The sequence below is a fragment of the Sturnira hondurensis genome, unplaced genomic scaffold, assembly GCF_014824575.4.
Source record: "Sturnira hondurensis isolate 20B ecotype Veracruz unplaced genomic scaffold, ASM1482457v3 Scaffold0002840, whole genome shotgun sequence".
Lineage (NCBI taxonomy): Eukaryota > Metazoa > Chordata > Mammalia > Chiroptera > Phyllostomidae > Sturnira > Sturnira hondurensis.
In genome coordinates, this window is record NW_028075471.1 from 212,232 (window position 1) to 238,882 (window position 26,651).

At 56.2% G+C, this 26,651-nt stretch overlaps 1 protein-coding gene across 1 annotated transcript; it reads right to left on the reverse strand.

Annotated features, from left to right (window-relative positions):
• Positions 1 to 892: 892 nt before the first annotated feature.
• On the reverse strand, positions 893 to 24,889 carry TKT (transketolase). The gene is made up of 14 exons (XM_037040676.1): positions 24,700 to 24,889; positions 15,168 to 15,285; positions 14,277 to 14,390; positions 13,416 to 13,513; positions 9,575 to 9,766; positions 7,775 to 7,893; positions 6,744 to 6,937; positions 5,808 to 5,972; positions 4,510 to 4,666; positions 4,253 to 4,383; positions 3,471 to 3,554; positions 3,262 to 3,355; positions 1,849 to 1,971; positions 893 to 1,154 (listed from the first exon to the last, which is right to left on the reverse strand). Exons 1-14 carry the CDS (start codon positions 24,804 to 24,806, stop codon positions 979 to 981), a joined length of 1,872 nt encoding a protein of 623 aa, XP_036896571.1. The 5' UTR covers positions 24,807 to 24,889; the 3' UTR covers positions 893 to 978.
• Positions 24,890 to 26,651: the final 1,762 nt, after the last annotated feature.

A 26,651-nucleotide genomic window follows, 5' to 3' on the forward strand; every position in this document is an offset into this window, starting at 1 on the left:
TGGGAGGCAGTTTGCTGTCTGGGGTTTGGGCTGGTTAGTTCTGTTCAGATTATCCATGGACAAGTGGTTGTATCTACAATGTGTCTCTTCTTCCCCACCAGCTCTGAGGATTTCCTGAGGAGCCCCACCCATGGCCAGGGGCATCCAGCCCTCTTTCCCTGGCATCAGTTTGTCCTAGGCTAGTGCAAAGATCTGTACAGTTGGCCACAAGCAGAGCTGACTCAGCCCAGGTAGCAGGGGGGTAAATAAGCTGTGGTCACAGGAGTGAGGGAACCAGTGGTGGGTAGGGTCCGGAGTGGAGACCTGCAGGACTCTAAGTGACATCAGATGCTCTTGGGCCAGCAGTCAAATGCAGAATCCCAGGGTCATTTTAACAAGTTGAGTGGAGGCAGTCCTGAAGACTTCCGGTCTGTGAATGTGACTCCGGGTGGGATTTGGACCTTCTTGTTACCTGCCATCTGCAGCTCCAATGCCAACCCGAGGGTCACCTCCTTCCCAGGACACTTCTCGGAGATTGCTGGTTAAGATATGGCAAGGAGTAGGGACAATACTGAGGGAGCTGAGGTGGCCCTAAGGTACCCCGGACAGCTCCTGGCCTGAGGCAGCTCCCACGCTCCCTGGGGCTGGCAGCTGGGGGTGAGGCGAGGGACTGGGGCTGCTGCGTCTGGGCCGGAAGGCGGACTGCAGTCCCCGGCCACCTGGCGGTGTCTGTGAGGCAGCAGCGGTTATGGCGGTGGAGGTGGAGGCCAGGGCAGGTGATTGCAGAAGGCCCTGGGACCCCGAGTTCTGGCCCAGAGCCAAGGTCGACACGGCCCCCTCGGTCCCCCTCCAGCTTTCTTCCTCAGAACCAGCACTGGCTGCGTCCACAAGGAAAAAACATTTCAGAGGCTGGTTTTTCTCAAAACATATATTGACCCCTCCTCTCAGCGTATCTTTGAGCACCTCTGCCAGAACCCCAGGAAAGTTGTGCTGCCCTCCCTAGGCCTTGGCGACCAGGCTCCTCACGGCTTGTGCGATGGCCTCCTTGTCGATGCCAAACATCTTCAGCAGTTCGGCCGGCTTCCCGCTTCTCGGGACCTGGCTGACAGCCAGGCGGGTGACCGTGACGCCAGGCTCGCCCACTACTGCCGAGGACACGGCCTCACCTATGCCACCTGGGCAAAGGAAAAGAGGTGATTCAGGTGATGTGGCCGCAAGCAGAACAGTGGGTGGGGCCCCTGGCCCCCTGCCTGTCCCCGAGTTTATTCCCCACCCCAAGGATGACAGCGGTGGCACGCACAACACCCCTTCCCCACAAGGGCCACCGGGGCAGACACAACTTCCTTCATCAGTCGCGGTACTGCTTTTCCTGTCAGCCCAGATGTGGCCTCTGAATTATTTTAACTACATCCTCTGGGCAGCTGTCATCAATAGACCAGCATTTGCACTTGACCCCAGAGTCTAGGCCATTTCCTCGCCTGTTGGGGAGAAGGTGGTGTGTGGTTATCAAGGACAGCTTTGAGGATTCACAAAACAAATCTGTGTGGCTTTCCCAGTTTCATTCGACGCAACAGCTACTTCTGGACTTGAGCTACCTTTTCCCTGCTCGTAGCAGTGAGAGCGGGATCCACACTGGCTTCCTCGGTGGCAGGGGCTCCATGGAGCAGTCCCCACAGCTGAGAGTTTGCTGGGTTCCCAGGCCCAGCCTGAGGCCAGAGAGGCCAAGTCCCAGCTGCTCTGAGGCCAGCTTTGGGGTGGTCCCTAGGAGGGCCGAAGTTTCCCTCCTAGGGCTAGGATACAGGAGGGTTGTCCAGCCCTGTGTCCCCGGGCCCTCCCGTGACCCAGGCTCTCTGGCCCAGGCCCTTTTACCTTCATAGTAGTGGTCCTCCACTGTGAGGATCCTGCCCTTGGTAGCACGGGCACTGTCAAGGATGAGTTTCCGGTCCAGGGGCTTGATGGTGAAAGGGTCCAACACACGAATGTTGATCTTTTCTGGGGGGGTGGAAGAGGAGGGGACGTGGCTGAGGGGAACTGGCCTGGATGCTGTGGGTCTGTCCTTGGATGAGCGCCCCTGGGAAGGGGACTGGCTGGGGTGTCCTGAGAGCTGTCACCTAGCTATATGCTCGGCCTGTGTCCTGCCCCTGTCCTGGGGAGGGCCAACTGCCCCCTGTTCCCACCATGGAGCTTGTGCTTGCCAGCCACTGGGGGCTGGCCCCTTCCCTCTGCCGCCATGTGGTGCCCACGTGCCCTGGCATTCTGCACCCGCCCACCTCCTGGGAGCCTTTCCCGGCCTGTTTTAGGAGCGTCTGGTCTGTTTTCCCTCGCGCCTCAGGCCAGGGGACCTTGGCCTTTGGACTGTCCAAGAATACCAAGTGGCACGGGTGGGGCCTGCAGAGCTTCCCTTCAACCTCGCAGATGCCTTTGGAGGTTGAGAGGAAGCCAGAGACGGGTCCAAGGGTCTAGGCTGAGATGAGTCAGGTGCTCACGGAATGATGGGGAGGGAAGCTACGGCCATGGGCAGGCGTGAGGGCATAAGTCAGGCGACAGCCAGCTGAACAACCTCCGAAGGACAAGTCTAGCTCTGCCAGTGCCTCCTTCACACTCTCCTCCGGATCCCATCCCCGCTGGGGCCAGGCCCCCCTTCCCCAGTCCATCTTGCTCCTGCCCCCATCTTCCTCCAGCTCCTCAGAGCTCTAGACATGCCGTTCCTTCTGCCTGGGCCTCTTCACTCCCCTCTTTGCTTATCAGTCCTACACACATCTGAGGTCACTGCCCCAAGAACACCCATGTCTACCCTCTCCTGTGTGCTCAGCGTGGCTGAGATGTGACATCTGTGATTCTATTGTTTGGAGGCTAATGCCTGTCTCCCCTACATTCCCAGCAGCCAACACTTTCAAGCTGGCAATGGTAATGATAATGCCAGGTTATTGTTTACTGAATCCTCAGGACAGCCCCATGGGGAAGGTGACAGTATCTCCATTTTATGGATGAGAAAAATAAGGTACAGTGATGCTCACTAACTTAACTCGTGCTCAGCTAAGTGGCAATTCACTCACACTGGCAGGCTCTGATCCGACTGCTGTGCTGGGCACCTCAACCCCCGGGTAGGGACTGTGGCCACTACGGCCCCGGAATTCAGCATCACACCAGGCACGCAGTAAGTGCTCAGAGGGAAGCTATTATGATCACGTAATTGGATGAAGTTACTTCCCGCCCCTGAGACCAGCATGCATCTAGGACCTTGTCAGCGTCTGACCTAAGACTGGGTCCTTCCCTCCTCACCTTTCTTCAGCAGGTCCGCAGCAGCCAGGGCCTCGTGCAGGGTCACCCCAGCTCCAACCACAGTCACCTGGTCATCCTTGCTCTTCAGGACCACCTGGGGGTGACACGGGGGAGGGGCGTCCAGTGAGACTCAGGGACAGGTGACCTGAGGAGGGCCCTGACTTCGGGCGCATTCTTTGGGTTCTCGCAAGGGCATCAGCCGCACTGACCTTGGCTTGTCCGATCTGGAAATCCTCGTTGTTGTTATAGATGATGGCGTTTTCCGGGCGGCTGGTCCGGATGAAACAGATGCCCTGGAAGGAAATGGAATAACTGAGGGTTGCAGGACATAGCACACCCAACCTGGACTAGCAAGGTCTCTCCAGAGAGGCCTCCCACTTGCAAACATCTTCCATGCTACTGTCCCTATGGAGGTGTCTGTCAGTCCCCTCAGGCTGGCTGCTCTGGGAGGAAAAAGGACCCTCTTGTCCTCTGCAGCGCGTACCTCTCCAAACATTCCTCCTGAGTGACACTGGCCCATTGGCTCTGCCAGCCCCCAGCCCCAGATGGAAAATGAGTTTTCCATCAGGTAGCGTGGCCTTCAAGCGGGGTCGCTGGGCCAGAATGCATCCAGCACGCCGACCTCAGGGCGCTCTGGTCGGGGGCAGCCCAGCTCGTGGTCAGGCCCGCGCTGCTCACTACGCCGCAATGAATCCAACTCGGAGCCCAGGGAGGCATCAACTGACCCAACTGGCGGGGCTGCCAGGACTCTCAGTGGAGAAAGAGCATGACCATCACCAAGTAATGCCGGCCCTGTGGCAGGAGGATGGCATGTGTCTTGTTTTTTCCTAGTCTAACTCCTGTAAGCTACAAATAGCAGGGGCAAGGCCAAGAGACGCCACCGTGGGGCAGCGAATGAGCAGCCCTATGCCTGCGTGCTGGCCTCCTTGCCTGCCCCTCTAAGGAAGAGCTGGCTGCCAGCTGAAGAAATTATAGCCGCGGTGTGACCAACCTTTGTATTGGCTGCTAATTCCACCGCCTTCTCTGTAGACACTCCATCACTTGGGTAGAAGACAGTTGACATGGGGACTGATCGAAACATGGCCAGATCTTCCAGGGCCATCTGAGAGGGCCCATCTTCCCCTGGGATTTGGGAAAGGATATGCTGAAGTAAGACCCCCATCCATGAGCCCACCGCCCCGCTTACTGCCTGGTGCAGAAGTCCAGGGAAGCTATAGGTGTAAGTGTCCCGGCCCCAGCGCAGCTCACCAATGGACACGCCGCAGTGCGAGCCGCAGAGGTTGATGTTGCTCTCGGAGATGGCTGCCATGCGAATCTGGTCGAAGGCCCGCGTGAAGAAGGCTGCGAACGTGCTGCAGAAGGGTATGGTCCTGTTGCGAGTGGCACAGCCCACGGCGATGCTCACCTGGGGGCAAAGGAGGGGGAGGGCGGTCGCGGGGCTGTCAGCCCAGGGACTGTGAATTCTCCTCCTTCCCGGATGCAGCCGACTTCTGCTCATCCGTGGACTCCCCAGTCTGTTTCCAAACACCAAACTCCTTCGACTTGAAATAACCATTTTAGAAGTACTCTGAGAATTAGTGCCCTGGGGAATACTTACCCCCCTAGCAACAAGCAAAGCCTTCCATAGGGCAGGCTGCTTAAGTCTGGGCACAGAACAGTCTATCCTTCCCAACCTGCACAAACCCCGACCCCTCCCTGCTAACCCCAAGGCCTCTGCAGAAACCAGTCCTCCCAGCCCCTCTGTGTGTCCGTGGAGGCTCTAGCCCAGCAGCACTGAGTATGGGCACTGGTTCCAGACCAGCTGCCCCCTCCACAGCTCTGAAGCCGACACGAGCCCTCCTTCTCTAGATCCAAGGCCTCCCTACCCTCCACACCCACCAGTCTAGTCTGGACCCTCCAGCTGCCAAGGCTTGAAGCCATGGAGTGAGAACCTCAGGTTCAGCTGGAAAAAGTTTGGATGTGGTAGAGCCATCCCAGGGAGGAAGCTCTTGGTCCCTAAAGGCCTGCAGTCCAACTGGGCTCCTCAGCCAGGAGAAGCAGATATTTTGAAAAACAGGACAAAACATCCTCTCTATTTCACCAGCTCATTTCCTGACAAGGGGCTGCTAGCCCAACTGTGTGCATGGCAGAGGCCCAGAGGCTTGTGCATAAAAGGGCTTAGCAGACTTGACTTGTGGCCCGTCATGTCTCAGCCCCGCCTTCTGCTGGAAAGGCCCTTCGGCTCCAGAGAGCCCATTCGCCACCACACCTGGCTTTCGTGCAGCTCCTCCAGTGTGCACCTGCAGCCCCACTCAGCTCCTCTGTTTGCACACTCACCCAGTGCATTTACACCTAGATGTGGCACCCTGCCCCACAAACAATGGCTACTGAGGTCATGCTGGTCCCAGCTGTTATGGGGTCTCCCTAGACACCTGGGAGCCACCTGGCATAACCAGTGTAGCTGCCCCAAACAGCAGAGAGGGGCTCTGGTCCTGCCCCCGCACACCTTGGACCTCTCCCTCGAGATATGGCTGGCCCTGTGCCACCTGCCTGCCCCTGGCACCTACCATGTTCTGCTCGGCAATGTAGCACTCAATGAAGCGATTTGGGTGCTCCTTCCTGAAGAGGTCTGAGAAGGTGGAATTCTTGGTGTCTCCGTCCAGAGCGATGACTCGGTCGTGGGCGTGGCCCAGCTTGGCCAGGGCCTGCCCATAGGCCTTGCGGGTAGCTATCTGTGGAGAGGACAGTGAGAAGGCTGAGTACCACTGTGGGCACGTGTGAGGTGCAGCCTACAGCCTACCGCCCTGCACAGCCTCTGGGGGGACTACACCTTTTAGGAAGGAAAAGAGCAAAAATTAGGGCAGAAAATCAGAGAGCAAAACACACAGCCCTGTGGAAAGTTAACTTTTGTAAGGTTCCCAACAAGCACTTCTCCCTGCAGTCCCTCGTCCCAGCCCAGCTGTGAGCTGTTCGAGCTGCAGAAGATGTCCTAACACCCTCACGCCCCCTTCCCAGGAGGGAGAGCTGTGAGCTAGCCCAGTCTGCACAGGAATATGCCGAGAGCCTGGCGGTCAAAAGGCCCAATGCCAGCTGCACGGAGGGATTCACATGGGGGCGTGGGGGCGTGGAGCAGGGCAGGCCTCCGGAGCCTTTGCAATGCCAGACAAGGGCGAGCCCTGAGCTCAGGCCAAGGCCCTGATGGGGGGGCGGGGGGAGATGACACAGGAGCAGTGTTGCTTTGATCCCAGTGCTGCCAGTAGCTTGCTGTGTGACTGTGGGCAAGTTCCTTGCCCTCTCTGAGCTTCTGCAGGTAAATGATTCTAGGGCTGGCTGTTTCCATGAAGGAACTGGCAGGAGCAGCTCCTCAGGGTTCCTTCTCACTCTGAAATGACCCCTCTCCTCGCGTTGCCAACCCTCTAGAGACATATCTTGGCCCCAACTGTGGGGGGTCAGAGACCATGGCCCCCTACCCAGCTAGACCAGAAGAGTGAGGCCCACTCTACCTTGTCCCCAACTTTGTAGCTGGGTGGAGTGGGCATGCGGATGTTGGCGATGTCCACTGAGGGGGCATCCTCCTGAGGGGGCGTGGCCAGGATCTTCTTTTTGCTCTGGATCTGGCTGTGGATCTCCTGGATGATCTGATCAGCCATGTTCTGGGGGAGCGGCTTCCCATGCCAAGAGTCCTTATCTTCTACCCCTGCAGGTCCAACGTAGGAGGGCAGAGGGCCAGGTGAGACAGCCACTCCCAGGGGGCCAGGAAGCTAGCTCCTCCACGGGGCCTCTGCCCGTCGAAGGAAGGTCGGGGTAGGGTGGGGGGAAGAGTGTCATCACAGCCAAGGGCAGCCCTGTGCTAGGCACCTTGGGGGTCAGAAAAGGGGAGTCATGGTGACCAGAACTCCCCACTGACTAGACACCTAGGCTTCCAGAGCTCCCCCTGTCCCAGGCCTTCCAGTGCCAAAGACTCCTTGTGTCCCTATTCAAGTTCCCGACCACCTCCAGCCCCTTCTCCCAGCTGGCTGCTGGGGAGCAGCCTGTGGGCATCGCTCTCCCGCCGGCCGCAGGGCCCACTTCCAGATCCCCTCTAAGCCCTGTTCTGCTGGGGGAGGGCTGTCCTGCCCACTAGCCTCCGGGAGGACCCAGGTCTTTCCAGGTTCTCCCAGGACTCTCTGTCCGCTCAGCTGGGGTGACAGCTGGGGCTGTCAAGGACACTGCAAATGTCAGCCAGGGAAGGGATGTGAGGCATATCTCATACCAGTGTCCCTTCTCCTTGCCCACAGGCCCCACCCAGGTCCCGCCTCTCCTCCTGCTTGCATGTGCTCCTCAGCCAAGGCCACCCTGCCCTGGGTTTGAGTCCTAGCTCAGCCACGCAGACCACTGAGTCACCAGCTGGGGTGCACTTGAGAGGGCAGCAAAGGGCTGGTGCCTCTGCAGACACATGATCTTCGAGACACTCCCCTTTTTGTCGAACCCCCAGCCCCTCAGCTAGCCACAGGGCCCAGTCCCAGGGGTGGGGAGGAGGCCTGTGCCTACGGACCCGTGATCCCTCGGCCCTTGAACGTCTTGGCGATGATGGCTGTCGGCTGGTGCTTGGCCTGGCCAAAGGCCTTGCAGAGCTCCTCCACGCTGTGTCCGTCCACAATGATGGTGTGCCAGCTGGGGACAGAGAGGGGGCAGTGAGGGGCAAGGCCTGCCCTCGCTCTACCACACGACTACAGTCTGGAGAAGAGCGGCGGGTCGGGGCGTGTAAAATATTCCTGTTTCCAGTCTGGGTTTTCTTTTCTCTTTTCACATTATTCACCTCCTGTTTGCTTTGAACAGATTTTCCTCCCTTCTCCAAGGTAATTCAAAGCTTAGTTCATTTATTGCCTCTTTCGTTCCTGATCTATTCATTTCCTACTGAAAGCTACTTTAGGGACAATGCACTGGTTTGGATTCTTGATGAATTTTTTGGCCCAATTTTTATTTATCTGATCACTCCACAGATGCTGGATGTGGTGGGACACACTTTTTTAATCGGGCCATGCTATCAAACATCTAGGGAAAAGCCGGGAGGGGCAACCTTTCCCTTTAGAGCAATGCCTTCTGGGATGCTTTATGGCAGGTTAGTAATAATGAGCCCTGGCCAGCTAGTTCATCGTGCCAGTGCAAGGTTGGGGGTTCAATCCCTGGTCAGGGTGCATACAAGAATCAATAGAAGCATAACTAAGTGGAACATAAAATCAATGTCTGTCTCTCTCTCTCCCCCCATTCCTCTCTATTGTTAAAATCAACAAACAAAATAATGATGAAAATAGTCGCTAACATGTACCAAGTGCACACTCTGTGAAGGCGGTGGCCAAGCACCACACACATTAACCCGTGCAAGTCTCCGCACAGCCTGGGGGGGGCGGGGCACCGCCGCCCCCATTCTACAGGCAAGTAAACCAAGACACTGAAGGTGGAGTAACTTGCTAGCAGTCGGAAAGTAGCTTAGTGATGGAGCCAGGACTTAAGGAGTCTGGCTTCAGAGCCACAGGTTAGACACAGGCCTGTGCTGGGGTTACTCCACGTCCCCAGCCCCAAGTGGCCTGACGGAGGCCCTTGAAGCGCCCTGCGCCTCAGTCTCCTTTTCTGTCCAGCAGAAAGAGTACTTGCTCTCTTCACTTTCTCTGTCAGAGCAGTCATCAGAGATGACAAACCACGTCTCCTGTGTAATCAGTACAACTCCACCTAGACCTTCCTCAGCCACTGACACATCCACAGGGGCCCTCAGGCCTCAGAGCCCTGCGCAGCCTGGCCCAGAGTCCTCCCCAGTCTCCTCGGCCGGGCCTGGGGCCCTCGGGGTCCTAACTGCAGAGCGGCTTGTCGTGGAGGGAAAGCCCTGCTGGCGGGCGCCCACCCAGAAGGACCTCCCTGCCTTATAACTCGGGACTCTGAATACACAACCTTTCAAGGCTCACGGGGGAATCTGCAAACGCTTTCTCCCATTCCACTAGAAGAGGGGGCCTGTTCTCCTCTGCAGGTTGGCGGAAGCCGGGCACATTGGCAGCCAGCTGACTCAGGTTCAAACCTCTACTTGTCCCTTAGCTTCACTGAGCAAGCACGTAGTTCACACCACGTGCCCCCACCTCACCCCCAAGAATAAAGTAAGGACGTTTGAGGGAACGTTATGGAGTCTCAGAACTTTCGTGTCATGCGACCACACGAAGGAACTCATTTAAAACTGGGCTTTGGCCCACAAACCCTTGACAAGGCCTGGGCTGCCACTTTAAGTCCAAATGCCCAAAGCTGAAATTGTGAGTCCAAACCTGAGGAAGGGAGACTCACTAGCCTATGGCCACGGCCCCGTACATACCCGAAGGCTTCACAGCGCTTCTGATAGACGTCCAGCTGGTGCTGCAGCGGAGTGGGCTCGCTCTGGCCCAGGCGGTTGATGTCCAGAATGGCAACGAGGTTGTCCAGCTTGTAGATGCCGGCAAAGGCCATGGCCTCCCACACGGAGCCCTCCGACAGCTCCCCGTCTCCCAGCAGGCAATAGACACGGTAGCTGCAGATGGGGAGGAGCATGGGACTGGCACTTCTCACCTGGGCCCCTGTGCTCTTGACCTGTCCCTGCCAAGGAGCCTGTGCGCTGGGTAGAGGGGCCACCACCCATGACGTGTAACAGTGCTGGGAGCTCCCTGATGCCCACCCCAAGGAAATGGCGGTGAAGGGGGCCGTCAGGAGCTCCAGAAAGTGCTCCAGCTCCAAGATGCAGCAGTCTGGTCGGTAAGATTCAGAGAATCGAGGGTTGCGCCCGGTTTCCTTCCACCTTCCCACGAACCAGGAGTGCTGGGCGAGCCCTGGGACTCAGGGTGAGTGGGCCACTCGAGCTGGGTGGGCCAGTGGGAAGGGGGCCTTTCTGCTCAAAGGAGCTGGTCTGGGGAGGCTGGGAGGTGTGCAAGCAGCACCTCGAGGGAGAGGCCTCAGGTGAGGAACGAGCGTCAGTGCAGGAGGGACTCATGATGGGATGGATGCCTCACAGGACGGACTCTCCCAAGGGTCCGAGGCTAGTTGATGCCCAAGACAAGAAGATCTAGGCCTGGGCTTTCTCCACCCGAAGGGCCTTTTCCTGCCCTCAACACAGGCAACCACAGTCTTTGCAAAGGCAGTGTGCTCAGTTAGAGGAGCACTGAACTTGGGATGCCACCCAGTGAACAGAAGCCCCCTTGGACCTGAGGAAGAGTGGAGCCAAGAGGGTGAGGTCAGAGGGCAGGGTGACCAGCAGGGACTCTCACCCTGGGACTCCCATTCCCAATATCCCCCAGACATGAGGCACGGCTGAGGGACAGCAGCCACAGACACAGAAACCAGAACCCCACTCACAGGCTGGCATGTGGCATTTGGGGTCGCGGGGGCCCCAGCAAGGTGCTGGGCCCTATGCTGAGGAACCCTCCGGGGAAGGTAAATGCAGGTGTTATTCTCAAACTATACAGATAAGGAAGTAGGCTCAAATGTTAAGGGACTTGTCTGAAGGTCACGCCGTTGGGAGGAGCTGAACAGGGATTCAAACGCAGGGCTGGCTGCCCGAACCAGACTCCCCGCTCTTTGCTGTCTAGGAAGGCACGCAGGGGGAGGAGCAGCAGAATGTGGGAGACCCCCCCCCATTCCCTCTCCCCAGGGCCCAGGTGCATGGCCCAGGGAGTGAGGCTGGTGCCTGGATGGGCGCAGAGGGGACAGGTTGCCTGCCCTGGCAGCAGGAGGCAGCCCTGGATGGGGAAAGGAGCGGGGATAACCGTGGCCCTGTCAGCATGACTCAGCACCACCACAGGCCAGCAGGTCAAGGAAGAGTGCCCCATTCTTCCCGTCTGTGGCCTCCAACAGACCAGGCCACCAGTTCCCTGGCCAGGAGCAGCAGGCCCACGGCCCCCACAGGCTTATCCAAAGCTGAGCTCTGCCGGGGGTCAGGTCTGGCACAGAAGCTCCTGGAAGTCACCGGCCAGATGGGGCTGAGCCAGAGGCCTAGAGATAACTCAGCTTCTCCAGAAAGGGATTCCCAGGAAGCAGATTGGCTGCCTTCCCAACCCCACACCCACTTCCAAGGAAGTGGGATCAGCCCTTTGTGGCCTCCAGCCTCAGGTCAGGAAGCCACCCTGGGGTCCCCACAGAAGCCAAACCTCACCCTGAGGCTCTGGGTTACCACCACAAAGGGAAGGGCTCCGAACAGAGGACCAGCGCCTGCTGCAGAGGTGTTTCAGAACTGCCTCACACGTCCGGAGAGGTCAGCCCCACAGGCCGCAGCAGGCCCGAGGCACAGAGCATCTCACAGCCATTAAGATGAGTCCCTGACAGCTACAATGTGAGAAAACGTTCACGGTGCTTAGATTTTTCTAGAAAGCGGAATGGCAAATTGTACAAATACTAGGATTACATATTTGTATGTTTCTTCTCATGACAATATGGGGGAACTATGATACATTAAGTGAGACTTAAGTGGGGGAGTGGTTAAGAATAAAGAAAGCATTAATTTTTTTTAATGCTTTTTTGTATTTTTCAAATGAGTAGGTATTTTATAATCCAAACACAAAAATTAGTTAAAAAAGAAAAAGAGTCAACTGGATGTATGCTAGCTGTTGGTGACTGGGTTACACACCCCGAGGCTAGGTCTGGTCTATCAGGACACTACCCCTGGGAGCCTGGCGTGGCCTGATTAATTCCTGACACCCTCACTGCCCCACCCCCCAAGTACAGGCCCAGGCCGGAGCCTCAGCCAGCCCTGCTGCTGGGAACCCAGCTCAACCTTCTCCCTACATTGGCTCCTTCCAGTGCACTAAGGTCAGGAAACGGCCCTTCCCAGAGAATCATTTCAAGCAGCGGTAGGGACTAATGAACTCACACCTCTGGTTCTGTGCCAAATAAAATGCTCCTGAACATACAGGCCATTCTTCGTGACTTCCTTCACTTCACAGTGAATCACTTCTGGGGACTGAAGTCGAATGAAGTGCTGCCAGGTGACAGTGGCCTGAGGGGGCCTGGGGCGCCTCACAGTCCCCCACACCCCCGAAGAGCTGTCTGGAGCCCCTTCCCCTGCACACAGTAGGTGCTCACTGTGGTATAGCATCCAATCAGGCTCCCTGCAGCCACATGTCCTTGGTGGGCCTGTAGTAACCACCACAACCCCATGACAAGCCACCTGACTGTGGCCCTCCTGCCGGGGGTGGACTGTAGACACGTGGGGAAGCCACTGCTGCACAGCTGCACCCCTCCTGCCACCCGTGGGCCAGGCTCCAGCAGGCCCTCTTCTCGGAAATTTCCTACCCACAGGGCTCCCTGAACCCCCTGTGGTTCCCTCGGGCCCCTCAGAACAGTCTGGGGACTCTGAATATGGACTCGGGATACACGCCCTGGGTTCAAATCCTGCCTCCATCACATCTTACCTCAGTTTCTTGATCAGTGTGTGGAGGGGTTAATTGTACACCTGTCACCACTCGGCCCATAGGGGGCTTATGAAGGTGAAAGCCTCTGAAGCTCTGAGCACTGAGTACAGGTAACGGCGTGAGAGACCATCTGACAAGTGATGTCCTTAAAGCCTACAGCCCACACTCCACCTCTCCCCCCGTGGAGACGGGTCTGCAGGTCAAAGGGGCTGCAGTAGGCAGCCCTGTGGCTGAAATGTGCCCCCGACCACCTGGTGCTGGAACAGCACATCTCTAAGATCACGTCACTCTCTCCAGTGTCTATTTCTCCCCCGGCTGATAGGTGGGGCTCAGAGGTGCCCAGAACCCTCCAGAATACACAATCTTCTCATTTCCCAAGACAAAGGCAAGCTCGGCCTGGGCTTGTGGCACTTAATCAGCCACTAGAGGGTGGGGCCTACTGAGACTTTCTGGGGTCCAAGAAACAGGGTTGGAGGTGGGGCACAGGAATTCATTGGCCAGAGCACTCTGGACAAAGAGCACGAGGTCAGGAGCATGTGCTCTGGGCCCAAACCTGGCCCCAGTGGTCACTGTCAGGGGCCCGTGGGCTGGTCCCTTCATTCCCCTGAGCCTGTTTCCTCGTCTGAAAAGGGAGCTGGTCATGGAACCAGCCTCAGGCCACATGTGCACCGTTGTTCCTTGGCTCCGACTCAGGCAAGAGGCGGTGCCTGGTGGCAGCAGTTAAATCCAAACCCCTCCCCCCAAGCTATTGAGGGACAGGGTGGGGAACAGGAGTGTTACCTGGCTTTGTCGAAGTACTTGCCCGTGTAGGCCATCCCGCAAGCGGCCCCAAGACCCTGGCCCAGGGAGCCAGTGGCCACATCAGTGAAAGCTTGTTTCTGTCGTAACAGAGGGCCACAGTTACTCACAGGGGAGAGAAGGAAGTAGCTCACCTTGCAGGGTCCTGGCCTCATCCCCGCCGCTCGGCTGTGCAGGCTGGGACTGCAGAAGGCTCGGCCCCAGGGCAGCCTCCACCCACGTGTGAGTTCTCAGTCACACACAGCAGTAACTGGGTGCAGTTCAGGTACCATCTCTGCCCACCATGCAGGAGTGTGACCTCAGGCCGGGAACTGAACCTCTGTGGGTGCCCTCATTTGTGAGGGGGGTCCACACCATTCACCCCACGCTGTGGCTGGGAGAATGAAAAACTGCCAAAACACATGGCCTCAGTGGGTGCCCAGATGGGGGGGGCGGGTGATATTTTCCATGGTAACCTTCAGGGATTAGCACCCTGAGGAGCACACTGGGTCCCTTCCCTGGGGCACCATCCTGCAAACCCCTATGAACTTCTCCCGAGCTCATCTACATGGCCGGGGAGGCCCGTGGGGGAGGAGAGCTGGGTGCTCAGTGCTTGCGGAGAAGTTGTCTCTACAGTCGACCCAGAGCCCCCTGGGTCAGGGCCTGGAAAGGCCTCACCCTTCAGCCCCGGCTTTTTCAAATGCAGCGAGCCCCGAAAACACTCAGTTCTTTCCTTCCTTATGTCAGTGTCCTTCTCCGCCTTTCAATACCCTGGCTCCTCATTGGGCGCCGCTGCCCCACTTCTGACATGACCTGGCAAACAGGAAGTGGAGACAGAGGCTTGTGCGGCTCCCGCACACTTACCGGGACCGGGTGCCCATCCAAGTCGGAGCTGATCTTCCTCAGGTGCAGCAACTCTGCCTCGGGTAGGAAGCCGGCTTCAGCCCAGACAGCGTACAGGATGGGAGCCGCGTGACCCTGCCAGGGACGGTGGAGGGCGTGGTCAGATGGCGAGCTAACGCTGCGGGGCTGTTGGCACCGCGCACTGACCCCCGGGGCCTGGCCAGGGTATCCATTTCAAGGGAGGAGCCCAGTGAAGGCTACTTCCCCTCCTTTTATCCTCTCCAGCCCAAAGTTCCACAGCCAAGGCCCAGCGAGCCCCGGGACAGGTGCAGAGGGAGCACAGCTGTGAGGCCGCGGGAGCCAAAACCCCAGCAGGCAGCCGGCTGCCCTAATCCCTGGTTTCTGGCATGTGAGCAGACTTGGACAGACTTCTAAGCTCTAATGCCCCGAGAGATGAGAGGCCACAGAACTAGGGCTGCATGCAGGTGAATTTCAGGGGTTTGTGCCGTGGCTGTGATTCTCCCGAGGGAGGGGCAGGTCAGGGTGCCCCATCCCAAACCCTGCTGCGGTTGAGGGGACAAGCCATGGCCCCTAGCACAGCACAGAAAAATTTGTGCAGAAAGCCATAAAGCTGTGCCCAGACCTGGACTCAAGTCCTGCATGTGCCAACAGGCACAACACCCGGCAGACCATTTCCGTTGTCCCGTTAATCTATTCCTTAACTTGGGTTAAGTTTATCAGCTGGCTCAGCATGGAGCAGGACACTGAGGGAGGGGCCTCGGGGAAGAAGCTTGGGCCAGGGCTGGGATTACACTGGGGACCAAGGGTCCCCTTGGAGATGGCCCATTGCCAGCATCTTCTCAGGGGTCCAGGGCCCACAACCCGCAGCCCCAGGTGAAGGGGAGCTCCTACCTTGGAGAGCACAAAGCGGTCGTTGTGGGGGTTCCGGGGGTCCTGGGACTTGTAGCGCATGGTGTGGAAAAAGAGGACAGCCATGATCTCCGCGGAGCTGCAGCATGATGTGGGGTGGCTGTGGCCCAGAAGAGACGGACAGGTGCATTATGGCCCTGGATCCCTGGCCTGCAGGGCTCACTCTAGCCCATGTACCTGGGCCTGGGGATGCACGTCCCAAGGAGTCCCAGAGTGCCATGTGCTCCTGCTCCCTGGGAAGGTCACGCAGGGTCTCAAGGAAGCCACTGCTGGCAGCATGGGGGTTGCGCCCTCCTAGGGGCCAACAGTTTACACCCTCAGAGTCACACAACTAAAAAATTCTGGGGCTGTACTGTAGTGAGAAAGGAGGGCCCAGGACACTGTGCAGGTTAGCACAGACCCAGTGCAAGGCAGTGCTGTGGCTGGGGTGTGGCTGGTGCCGGGCGGAGCCCAGTTCCCAGCAGGAGTTAGGACTTGGCAGCTGAGGACTTGTGGCCCCTCTGTGATGAACCAGCGAGCTACATCCCACTGGGACTGCCCACAACTCTGCCTACTTGTGAGGGTCACGCTGCCCTCCCAGGTCCCAGGGGTGCTGGTCCTGAGGCCACGGGCAAGGGGTAAGGAACTGAGGCTCATGGAATTACCACAAACCTCCCAGAAGCCTCATGGGGCTGGTAGTCTGAAAACTTGGGCTTTAGGCTCTCTAATAGCATCATTGGGCCACTTGGCACCTTTTAAAACGGGCCTTTTGAGGGCATCAGGAATCATGCTTTTGTGTAGAATTTAAAAGGTAAAACACACAACCTCATCTGGAAAGGCTGCCATCATGAAAAGATAAAAATCCCTTCTGCCTGTGACAAGAGCCGAGGTGGGGCTGACAAAAGCCAGAGCCTGACCCCCCAGCCCTAGAACGGGGTTGAGGTCAGGGTTCCTGCCAGGACACGCTAATTCCTGGCTAACTCTGCTGAAGCACGCTGGCCCACGGTTTCGTTGAGGGAACGGGCCTCCACGCCGCCCTGCCATGCAGCTCAACGCAGCCCTGACGACACTCTTTGAGGCCCTTCACACTAAGTCATGCCCAATGCCAAACCAAAGGGCACATGCACATCTGGGTTCACAAAGGCCCCCCTCCTCCCCTGCCAGGTGCCACCCCGCACGGGGTTAGGGGTGAGTCTCTCCCAGTGCAGACACATTAGTAGGAAATCCAGAACTGTCCATGCTGGTTTAGTGCACGCATTCCCAGCACACCACAGTCTTTCTTATACTTCACCATTTCTACGAGCTCCTTGGTCATGGGGAAAAGACACTAGACCTGAAAGAGGGAGGCGAGGAAATGTAAACGAGAGACTTTTCTCTGCCTACCGGGGACCCAGATTCCTTGTCCCCAGCGGCAAACGTCAGCGGGAGGACAGCAGAGTCAACGCCGACCTCCTATCCTTCCTGCCTCAACGAGCAGCCCCATCCCTGAGGAATCCTGTTTCAAGCGTCTTGACCCTGATATGAGAGGAGCAGGGGAAGGATGTGGGTGGAGAGTGGGCCGAACAGCTCCCTCGAGAAAGAAGAAAAGCAGGTGAGGGACTCTGCCCGCCCCTCCACAGGGTAATCCCAGGGTGATGTTCCTGCCTGACTGTCACAGAGGGTGCGAGACACGACCACGTTCTGCACGGGGCAGGGGCGCGCCCAGGCCTGGGCAGAGTGGACGTGGAGGAGCAGGAGAGACATCAGAAGACAGAAATTCGTTGATTTTTAACCCTTGCTAGGCAGACCCATGGCGGGTGAGCGGGCATTATTTTATCTCTTCTAAAGCCTGCCTCTGGCCACACTAGTGGTCCCAGACCACTAAGTAAAAACATACAGAATAAGGGTGCTTATTCTTTCAGATGTCTGCCCCACTCTTTCAGGGGTCTCCCTCTGCAGAGTCCCAGGTGGAGATACCAGCAAGCACTCCCCCTCCCTGAGACTCAGCTTCTTCACTTGTAAATGGGGCTGCTATGTGGGGGCCAGGGGTCCAGGAGTCCCAGTAGGTCATGCATTCAAAATGCCTCAGCCGCGCCCCTGCTGGAGGACCCTCCGCCTCTTCATCTGTGGGACTGTGAGCCCCGCCCCCAACCACTGACCACAGGGCAGTTGGGAGGGAAGAAATGAGCCAAGAATTGAGACAGGGCTCTGTAAGCTGTACAGTGCTGAGCCTACGGGAGACATGGTCACTTTTAAACTCAACCTATTGGAAGACCTTCAGGTCTGAAAATGTACCGAGTCCCTTGACTCAGGGCCTGACCTTTTCCTGTAACCCTGTCCCCCACGGTGGGGACAACCACAGGTGGAGGCCCCGTTCCACGGTATTGCGTCGGTCACACCCAGGGACACACACTGGCTGCATGTAGGTAGGGGTGGGGGCACTGCAGGGGGCTTTACCCACGCGCACAGGAGTCAATGAGTTAGCTCAAAACCCCTGCCGTGGCCTGAACAGTCCACTGACAGTGCCGGGTCGTGCAGTGTACGAAGGCGATGCTGAGAGCTCAGAGCTGGGCCGAAAGAGGTTCAGCCTCTCAGAGACGTCCCCACCTGGAGGAGGACAAACATTCTTCCTGATGTGCCCTGGCCTTTAGCATACACTCTGCCCGCTCACAGTTTCCGGAAGGAAGAGTGGAGAGAAAAACCCCTCACTCCTCTGGCTGGGCTCCCTCCATTATCAAGATACAAGGCCTGTCAGCTTCCATTAAGAAATGGCCTGTCTCCCACCGTACTGACGCCTCCCACCACACCAACGCCGCACACACGCTGGCCTGAGTCACAGGGTGCAGTCACATGGCCCCTCGGCGAATGAACAAACCGAGGAGGCTGAGCACCTCAAACAGCCCTGTCGGAGCAATCCTCCATGCTTAAAAATCAAGAAGGAAATAAAATCTGCTACAGAGAATAAGTAAGTACCCTACGAAGAAAGTAAATAAAAAATGGAAGAGTGCAAAACCATTACTTTTAAGATCCAACTCAAAAAGTTAGAATTAAAGCCGAGAGTTAAGTCTTAAAAAAAAAAAAGAAAAACTAAACTAAAACTTTAAAAATTTAAGCAAGCTTCTGATAAGGCAGGATTCAGGGAAAGTAAAGGGCAATATGAGAAGTGGAAGCAGGGGCACAAGAACAGATAAAATACTCTGAACAACCCGATACAAAACAATTTGAAAAAGGAAAATGTCTAGGAAAAAATAACTTACCAAAACTGATTCGAGAAACAGAAGACCCAAGTAATCCTTTAACCAGTAAATAGAAAGCAAATCAGGAGCCGCAGATGCACCCAAGGCCCAGCATCTCCGCTCGTAGGAACACGCCCAGAACAAAATGCACACACGTTGGTCACGCAGCTGCCGGAGACACACAGGGGGGGTCCCTGCACTGTGGGCGAGGGCCAGGCCTGGGGACCACCCATGTGTCCACCAGTGACAGGTTAGTCACAATATACGAGCGTTCCTCTAGAAAGCACTTTGCAGCAGTGCGAACAGGGGAACGACACAGACAACATCAACACTGCCACACAAATGCATGTGACTAGAGCGTAATGCAGGAGGGTCTGAACAGCAGAAAAGACCGCTGTTTATGAACGTATACCAATGCTATGAAACTGTAAGGAAAACAATGGAATGACAAGGAAAACTTCGGGGTGCAGTTCTTTCTGAGGGAGGAGGGTGTCCACCCAGGAGTTCCTTAAGTACTGTAACATGCCAGTGCTTAAGGCTGGTGGTGGGTACATAAAGGTTCATTATTTATAATATACATAGAGTATTTACATTATTATTATTTTAATCCTTATCTGAGGACATTTTCCCCCACTGCTTTTAAAGACAAATAAGGGAAAGAGAGAAACACCAATGCAGGAAAGAAGAATCAATTGTTTGCCTCCCGTTCACACCCAGACTGGGGATTGGCCCCCACACCAGGGATCAAACCCCCAGCCTAGGTATGTGCCCTAGCTGGGAATCCAACCTGCAACCTTTTGGTTATAGGACAATGCTATAACCAACTGAGCCACACTGGTCAGGGCTACAGCATTTATATTATAGTTGTTGTTTTTTTAAAGGATGTCTGTTGATTTTCTTGAGAGGAAGGGAGAGAGAGAGAAAGATTGATGTGAGACAGAAACATCAATTGGTTGCCTCCCGTACATGCCTGACTGGGGATTGGACCCTCAACCTAGCTATGTGCCCTGACCGGGGATCAAACCTGCAACCTTTTGGTGTATAGGATGATGCTCCAACCAGCTAAGCCACCTGGTCAGGGCTACATTACATTCTTTTTTAAAGAGTATATATTTATTTAAAAAAATACTCAGGTGGTCCCAGGATGCTGGGGCAGACGTGAACCTCAGAAGCTGTCCCTGTTCTCCAAAATGCCCTAGCTGACTCCTGCCTGGAGAGCTGCTGCCTCCGTACCTCCGGACGCTCCTTCACAGCTCTCCCCCGAGTCATCTGGTTACAGAAGCCCTCCTTGCCCACACTGCCTCTCCTTCCCCTCACTCGCGCTTGCCGCCACTGATATATGTCTATTCACTGGCTGTCAATCCTACTGCAACTCAGGTTCCAAGAGGGCAGGGACTGTGGACCTTTCCACTTGTATCCTTGGGCCATAACAGCACCTGGCACGAAGTGCACAAATGAATAAATGATACATCCTGGCTCCCAGGCCCTTGGGACATGACCTCTCTGAGCCTTGGTTTCCTCACTGTCCAATGGAGACGTTAATAGAATCTGAATGAACGAGGTTGTGTGTGGGTAGAGAGTCTGGCACAGCACACAGGCAAATGGCAATTGCTCAGTACCGGCTCTTAACATACCAAAGATTAAGTCCAACCTCTTCCTCATTCTGAGGGTGGGACCTCTAAGGTCCACGGAAGGGAACTAACTTGCCAAGGTCACACTGTCTGCCGGCAGAAGAGCCAGGACGAAAGCAAACGCTGTGAGAAACTGAGGGACGAATAAACTAAACGTGGTATTATCTGCAAGATGGAATATTCAGCAATTAAAGAAATGAAGTGCTGATTCATGCTGTGGCATGACTGAGCATTCAAACACTACACTAAACAAAACCGGGACCCCAAAGACTACATTCTGCCTGATCTCATTTATAGGAAATGTCCAGAAGAGTTAAACTACAGAGACAGAAAGGCGATCAGCGGTTGCCTGGCCGCTGGGCGTGGAGGTGGGACTGGGAGTGGCAGAAAGCACGAGGGTCTTTCAGGGAGGAGGCGTCCTAAAATTAGAGGAGGTAAGTTCATTAACACTCAGGGTAAATCACTGCTAATTTACTAAAGCCACTGAACGATAAACTTAAAATATTATGATCCGCAAATTAGACTTAACAGAGCTGTTAAAGATTTGTTTTTTAAAAAGAAAAAGGTGCTGAGAGCCCAGTAGAGGAAGTTCTCAAGTGTCCACGTCCTTCTCTCTGCCCAGTTGCACAGCCTTCAGAGGTCACATCCAGCCCATGAGTGCAACTGACTTCGGGGCAGGACACCCAAACAGCGTGCCACCCGGCTCCTGCAAGTCCACCCCTCTGAGGGGACTCCTCACCGTCAGGATAAGACCAGAGTTTGCCTAGACCTGGCTCTTGGCAGTCCTGCCCTCAGAGAACACTCCGGCATCCAGGACAAAAGCTCTGCCCTGTGGTGATGAGGGAGTTCCCGGTCCTGTGGGACCAGGCCTGGCTGAAGGGGCCAAGTCTCGGAGTCAGAGCTGCAACAGGGCCACCGTACGGTCAGCTCACGAGAACCTCTCAGCAAGGCCCTAACCAGGGGGCTGCACCTGGTTTCCAGCTTCAAGAAACACTGGCTATCAGCCTTGCTGAGTCAGAGTCTCTTGAGCAGACCAAGTCCTTATGGGGCAACCAGGTGTCTTCATAGCAGGTTGGGAAATGCTGCTGCTGGGGCAATCTCAGCGGGCTTTGCTCTTGCCTCAGGCGCGGTCGGGCAGGGGCAAGGCAGCCAGAATGGAGAAGCGGTATACACAGTTTTCTGCCCAGAGAAGCCAGAGACCTGAAGGGGCCTGAGCCATGAAGGGGGCCTCTGGGTATTCAGCCAAAGCATCCCTAAATGCCAGAGCTGGGAACAGGGATATACTCCCAGCCACTGAAAAGTCACATGGATCACCAGGACGTGAAACCCACAACAGCAGGGGGTGGGGTCCCAGAGCTTGCTCCCTCTGCCCCCTGCCACACTCCTGAGGGACCCAGTTTGAAAACCACCTATCTATGAACCTCTCCTGTAAAGACGGGGAAATCAAGGCCCTGGATGGAAGGGCCTTCCTGACAAGGGCACAGCCACTCTGAACGGAGCCAGAGCCAGGATTGGGTTCCCGTCTCCCAGTGCCCACTAGCCAGGTCCTGCCAGATAGTAGCTTCCACGTATCCTCCCCAACGCTGTGGGTCAGAGCCCTGGGGACACGTTAAAAGCACAGCCTATGCCTCCCCAATTCAGGGCTGCTTCTGTCCTCAGGTGACACTCAGCACTGTTTGGACAATGCCACAGTCTAGCCGTGGGTCAGTGAGGACCACAAAACCATAACTGCCAGTGTGGGCAGCCAGCCCCTTCTGATAAACCCAGTGGGTTTCGTTTTTTTAAAGCCTGGGTGAGCTGGACCCTTGCCACAGTTCCCTGAGCACGTGGAGGGACATGACCCCTGAGAAGCTCTGGCCACTGTGGGTGCTGCAACCACAAAGAGTCCTCTGTCCCTCAGCTCCCCTGACACAGAAGCCAGTGTCCTCACTTGCTGGGGCCTGGTGATGGCACAGGAACTGAAAAGCCACTGAGAAACCAAGACCTCACTGAACTCTGAACCCTCCAGCCAAGGTCCTCACGGACAGAATGTCCGAGTCCAGCCTGTGTGGGTGACTGTGAAAAGACCTAACCAAGATGCTGCTTCACCCCCAGAATGGATGTAAGCTCCCCCAGAAAGGGGGCATCCTGACAGGTGATCACTTCGGCTCTGCCTGCCTGCCTCACCAGGCCAAGTCTCAGGGCATCCATCCTTCACTTGATGGCGCTTGGTCACTGCACTGAGGAAACAGCAAGCCTCAAAACAAACATCTGGTGACCAGAACACCCCTCTGACCTCAAATCTTTCAAAACCGTTCTGTGCACACATAGAGGTCTTGTTAAACACCTTTCGAAATATCTCTGTGATAGGGATTGCATAGCAGTGTTACTTCCTTCTACAAAGTAAGTTTTCTCTATGTATTTCTTTCCTGCACCTTTTACACACTCACAGCCTTTTGCATGTTTTTTCTCTTTGCATACGGACACTTGCAGTTCAGTGAGTTCCTCCCTATGACTACAATGTAAACCCTGGCATAAAGCCTCAGCTGCCACACAGTATCTTTTCCTGCTCACAGAAATCAGTTTAACCACCTAACAACGATCCAGCAGACCTACTCTACAGCCCCTCCCTTTGGGAGTCCCCAACAACTGTAAATGTTTCATTTCCCTCAAGTGCCTTCAAACTGATTGATATCTGCCATTAACACACCTGACTGCCCCATTTCCAATTTCTTTCCATTCTCCCACCTGCCCAAGAAGTTAAGATGCATGTCCTTCACTGGACAGGATGGAACAGCCACCAATGACCAGCTAGGCAAGTCACGTAACACACTAGCCTCAGTTTCCTCATCTATAAAATCTGAATGTAGAATCATCTGTCTCCCAGGGTCATTCTCAGAATGCATGAGACAATATTAGCCATAAAGTTGCTCTGTGTCACATCAGACGCTGGCTGGCTTTAGTAGCCCTATAATTGTCTGCAGGTCTCATCTGACCCTGTAGGATGCTCAGATGTGTAACACTATTTAGTTGGGTAACTGCTATGTCTCTCCAGCTGGACCACCAAGGGTCCAGCACACAGTAAGGTTCAACAAGGCCTTACCCCCTGCAGGACAAACCACCCCCTGAAATGGCCAAGGGAAGGGACCCTTAGTACCCAGTAAGCAATACAGTGTGCAGACCTACTGTGTTCCAGGCTGGGGTAGGAGGCCTGGAGAGCAAGCTGGGCCCCTGTCTGGGCAGGGACTCCCACACCATGGGTAGGACTGATCTAAACCCAGTGGATATAACAGGTTCAAAGTATGCATGGGGGTGGGGTGGAAGGAAAAGGGCCTGCCAAGACAGGTCTAATCCCTTCTGAAAACTGGTTGTCTTAAAGGTACAAGGCATTGTGCATACCCAACCTTAAGGTCAAAAAGATGTACTTATTAATTAATAATATGGCTTGTATGAAATTGGCCAGACGCTAGAATCTTGTCCTTGTTCTAGACACACAGCTTGGTTGGGAAAGTTCTTGGAAATCATCCCCGCCCAGCCCCCAGATTTATTTCATGAACCCAGCACATTGCTTTCTCTGCAGCCTCTGCCCCAGACCCCAAGGGAGGGGCTTGAGTCCTCAAAACCACCCAGAGTGTAGGAGCTACTATTGTTCTCATTTCAGAGTAGGAGACATACCCTGAACTACCCCACCCAGTGCCTCTGCAGTGGCCCCTGTTGGAAGTACTGTCCCTGCTTCTAGCCACTTTCAGTAGAGGTTTCTTGGGACGAGCAACTGCCCTTGGTCACCTCCGGAAGGACTGGCCCTGAAAAAATACTGGGCGATAGGTACCCCCGCCTCTGCCCCGGAGAAAGTATACCTGGTTGCTGGCCCTGGGACTAGGTCCTCCGTTCTCTTGGCTTTGAAGTCTCCCCCCGCCCCCGCCCCGCCAAGCCCTACAGCTCCCCAGTCTACCAAGTCAGATCTAAGACTTCCCCTTCACAGCGGGTGCCAGGGTTCTGCATCCACGTGGCTGCCTTCCTCCCCACCCCATTCTACTTCCTAGTCTGGGGTCCCAGCAATCCCCTGCTGCAGAGCTGGACCCCAACCCAAGGTGGCAGTAATGTTAGGTGAGGGGCACTCTGAGGTGAAGTGGAGGCCAGGCCCGAGTGTCTCTGCAACACGAGGGTTAACACAGGCGTTCTCAAGTTCGGGAGCGTGGGTTCAAATTCCAGCTCTCGCCGTGTGTGACACTGAGCAACTGACTTAAACTCTGAGCCTCGGTTTCCCCACACAGGGTGTGGAAAGGGTCCAGAGATCCGCACGTGTATGGCGCACGGCGCAGGGCCTGGCTCTCCGCGACAGGGCAATAATGGTGGCCTTCCCGTCAGGGCCGCAGAGGGGCCGCAGAGGGGCCGCAGAGGGGCCGCGCGGTTCACAAGTCGCATTCCCCGCGCCACAGTGCAGACCGGTAGCCGGAGTCCTGCAAGGGCAGAGCCAGCCGGAGGCGCATAGGGAGTGGAGGCCCACCCGGCGGAAGCCCGGCGGAGAGACGCAGCGAAAGGGGCCTCCGGCCCAGGCTCAACGAGGCGAGGGTCTCCGCCACCTGACCTGGCCCTGGCCGCCTCCCTCGAGGTGGCTCCATGCAGCGCCACACTGAGCCGGGGTGCCTGCGGCCTCCGAAAACGGCTCCCCCACCCAGGCCTGAGCCCCGCCGCGCCCCAAGCGCTCACCCAGAGCCGGCCGCCGTGGTGGCCTGGATAGAACTGATGCGCAGACGATTGGCCGTGTCCTTCAGGGCCTGCAGCTTCTGCTGGTCAGGCTTATGGTAGCCCTCCATGGCGCGGCCGGGTGAGCAGAAGACGGCGTTATGACTCAGGGGGAGACAGGCAGCGGCAGAGACCCGGAGCCGCACGGGGGCGCGTTAAGACTCCCGGGCCCGCCCGTAGGGCGGAGCGCCGGCATCACCCGAGGTCGCCAGGCGGCCGACAGCCCCGCCCCTCGGTCTCCGCCCCCGGGAGCAACCGATGACCCAGCCCACCTGCACGGAGCGGGAAACTGAAGCTGCAGCTACCCCGGGCGCCTGGAGACCCGGCCCGATCCTCTCCATCCGCCTAATCTCCCCACACCTCCTACCCCGACATTTACTGGGCAGTTATGGGCTGCCAGACTCCTGCGAGTCAGAAGGCACAGCTCTGCGGTATTAACCAAACACAAGTAGAAGTAACCCCAGATTCTAGGCTTGACTCAGACTTTGTCTGCTGACTTGCATTTTCACTGCAGAGCGCTCGGTCTCTCCATCCTCCCCATGGCCTTGGCAGTAGACAGAGGGGAGGCTTTCTTGGACTTCCATTTTACAGATGAGCAAACTGAGACTGGAAAAGTCAACAAGGTCACAGGTCTGGTGAGTGTGGGACTCTGCCATAGCAGACCAGACCCATCCTCAAGCACTGGCCTGGAGAGAGTGAGCCCAGTGTTTTAAGGGCCTGTAAGGGGGGTGAGGGTTATGAAAATGAGAGTAATAATAGTTGTAATGATGATACCAGCTAATGTTAGCTGAGAAAGTACTAGAGGCAGGCCCTTCAAAATTGTTAGGGCCTAACAGCATTGCTGAGCCTTAGGGAGATTATTGGGTCTGGTCCCAAGCACCCACCTCTGCTGTTACCAGACTTCCTTGCCCCCAGGGGGATGGGAGTCCCCAGAGTGGGGAAAGGCCGGGGAACGTCATCACAAACACTGTCTGGGGAATCCACTCACCCCACATGCTCCATGAGGTTAATACTATTTACCTTGTCTTCCACAGGAGGGAGCTCCATTTTACAAAAGGGAGATTAAGGTGGGCTCCTCAAACCGGTGGCTGAGCAGGGCCTGCACCAGACCTGTTTTATGCTGATCCCCTGAGAGCCACGGGGGGCACCAGCGTCCAGGCCCTGTTGTGTCCCCTTTGTATCCTCTGCACAGTGCACATTCTGAGCTCTGTGTCATGTGGGACAACAGACTGGATGTCAGTGAGTCCCCTATCCACCCCTAGGCCCTCCTCAACTTCTCTGCTGGCTTGGCTCCCAGAGGCCCAGCCAGAGCCCAGGTGTGGCATCCCCTAGCATGGGGCTCCAGCTGGAGGCAGGCCCCCAGGCCAGCCAGTGCTTCAGACTGGGTCCGAGTGAGACAGCCTGGGGTACGCCACTGCTCCCCGCAAGCTGCTCACAGGCGAATAAGAGGACACACCTTCGAAACTATTTGGAAGCTCTGTGCCTCCCAACTCTACAGCCCTTAGAGCGGTGGTTTTCTATTTCGAGCCTCAATTTCCCCATCTGCCCCATGGGACTAATCCTTGCCACTTTGCACCCACCCCGGTCTCTGAGGGTGTCATGGGATTCACTGTGGCTCCGGGGATCCACTGTGACGAAAAGAAAATGCTCCTCCGTTTGCCATACCATGGAGGCCTCGGGCCCCCCGGGGTAGCTTGTTCTCATCTGAGGGCTCCAGGTGAGTGAGACGCACTTCACCCTGGGCTTCAGCCACATGTCAGGAGTTCCTGGTCTTCCTCAAGCTTAGCTTCAGAACCAGCATCCTGGACTCGGTGGAGGTCTCGCCACCACCGTGTGTGTCCAAGGAGGTACTGTCGTCCCCAGGTACTGGTCTTTTATTCAACGGCATGCATCTCATAAATCACATGGCACTTGGG

Coding starts and splice junctions, on each gene's coding strand:
- TKT (XM_037040676.1), bottom strand. CDS start 24,806: ATGGAGGGCTACCATAAGCCTGACCAGCAGAAGCTGCAGGCCCTGAAG. Junction 9,767..13,415: donor AAGTACTTCGACAAAGCCAG/GTAACACTCCTG, acceptor CCCCATCTGCAG/CTACCGTGTCTATTGCCTGC. Junction 4,667..5,807: donor ACATTGCCGAGCAGAACATG/GTAGGTGCCAGG, acceptor CTTTGCCCCCAG/GTGAGCATCGCCGTGGGCTG.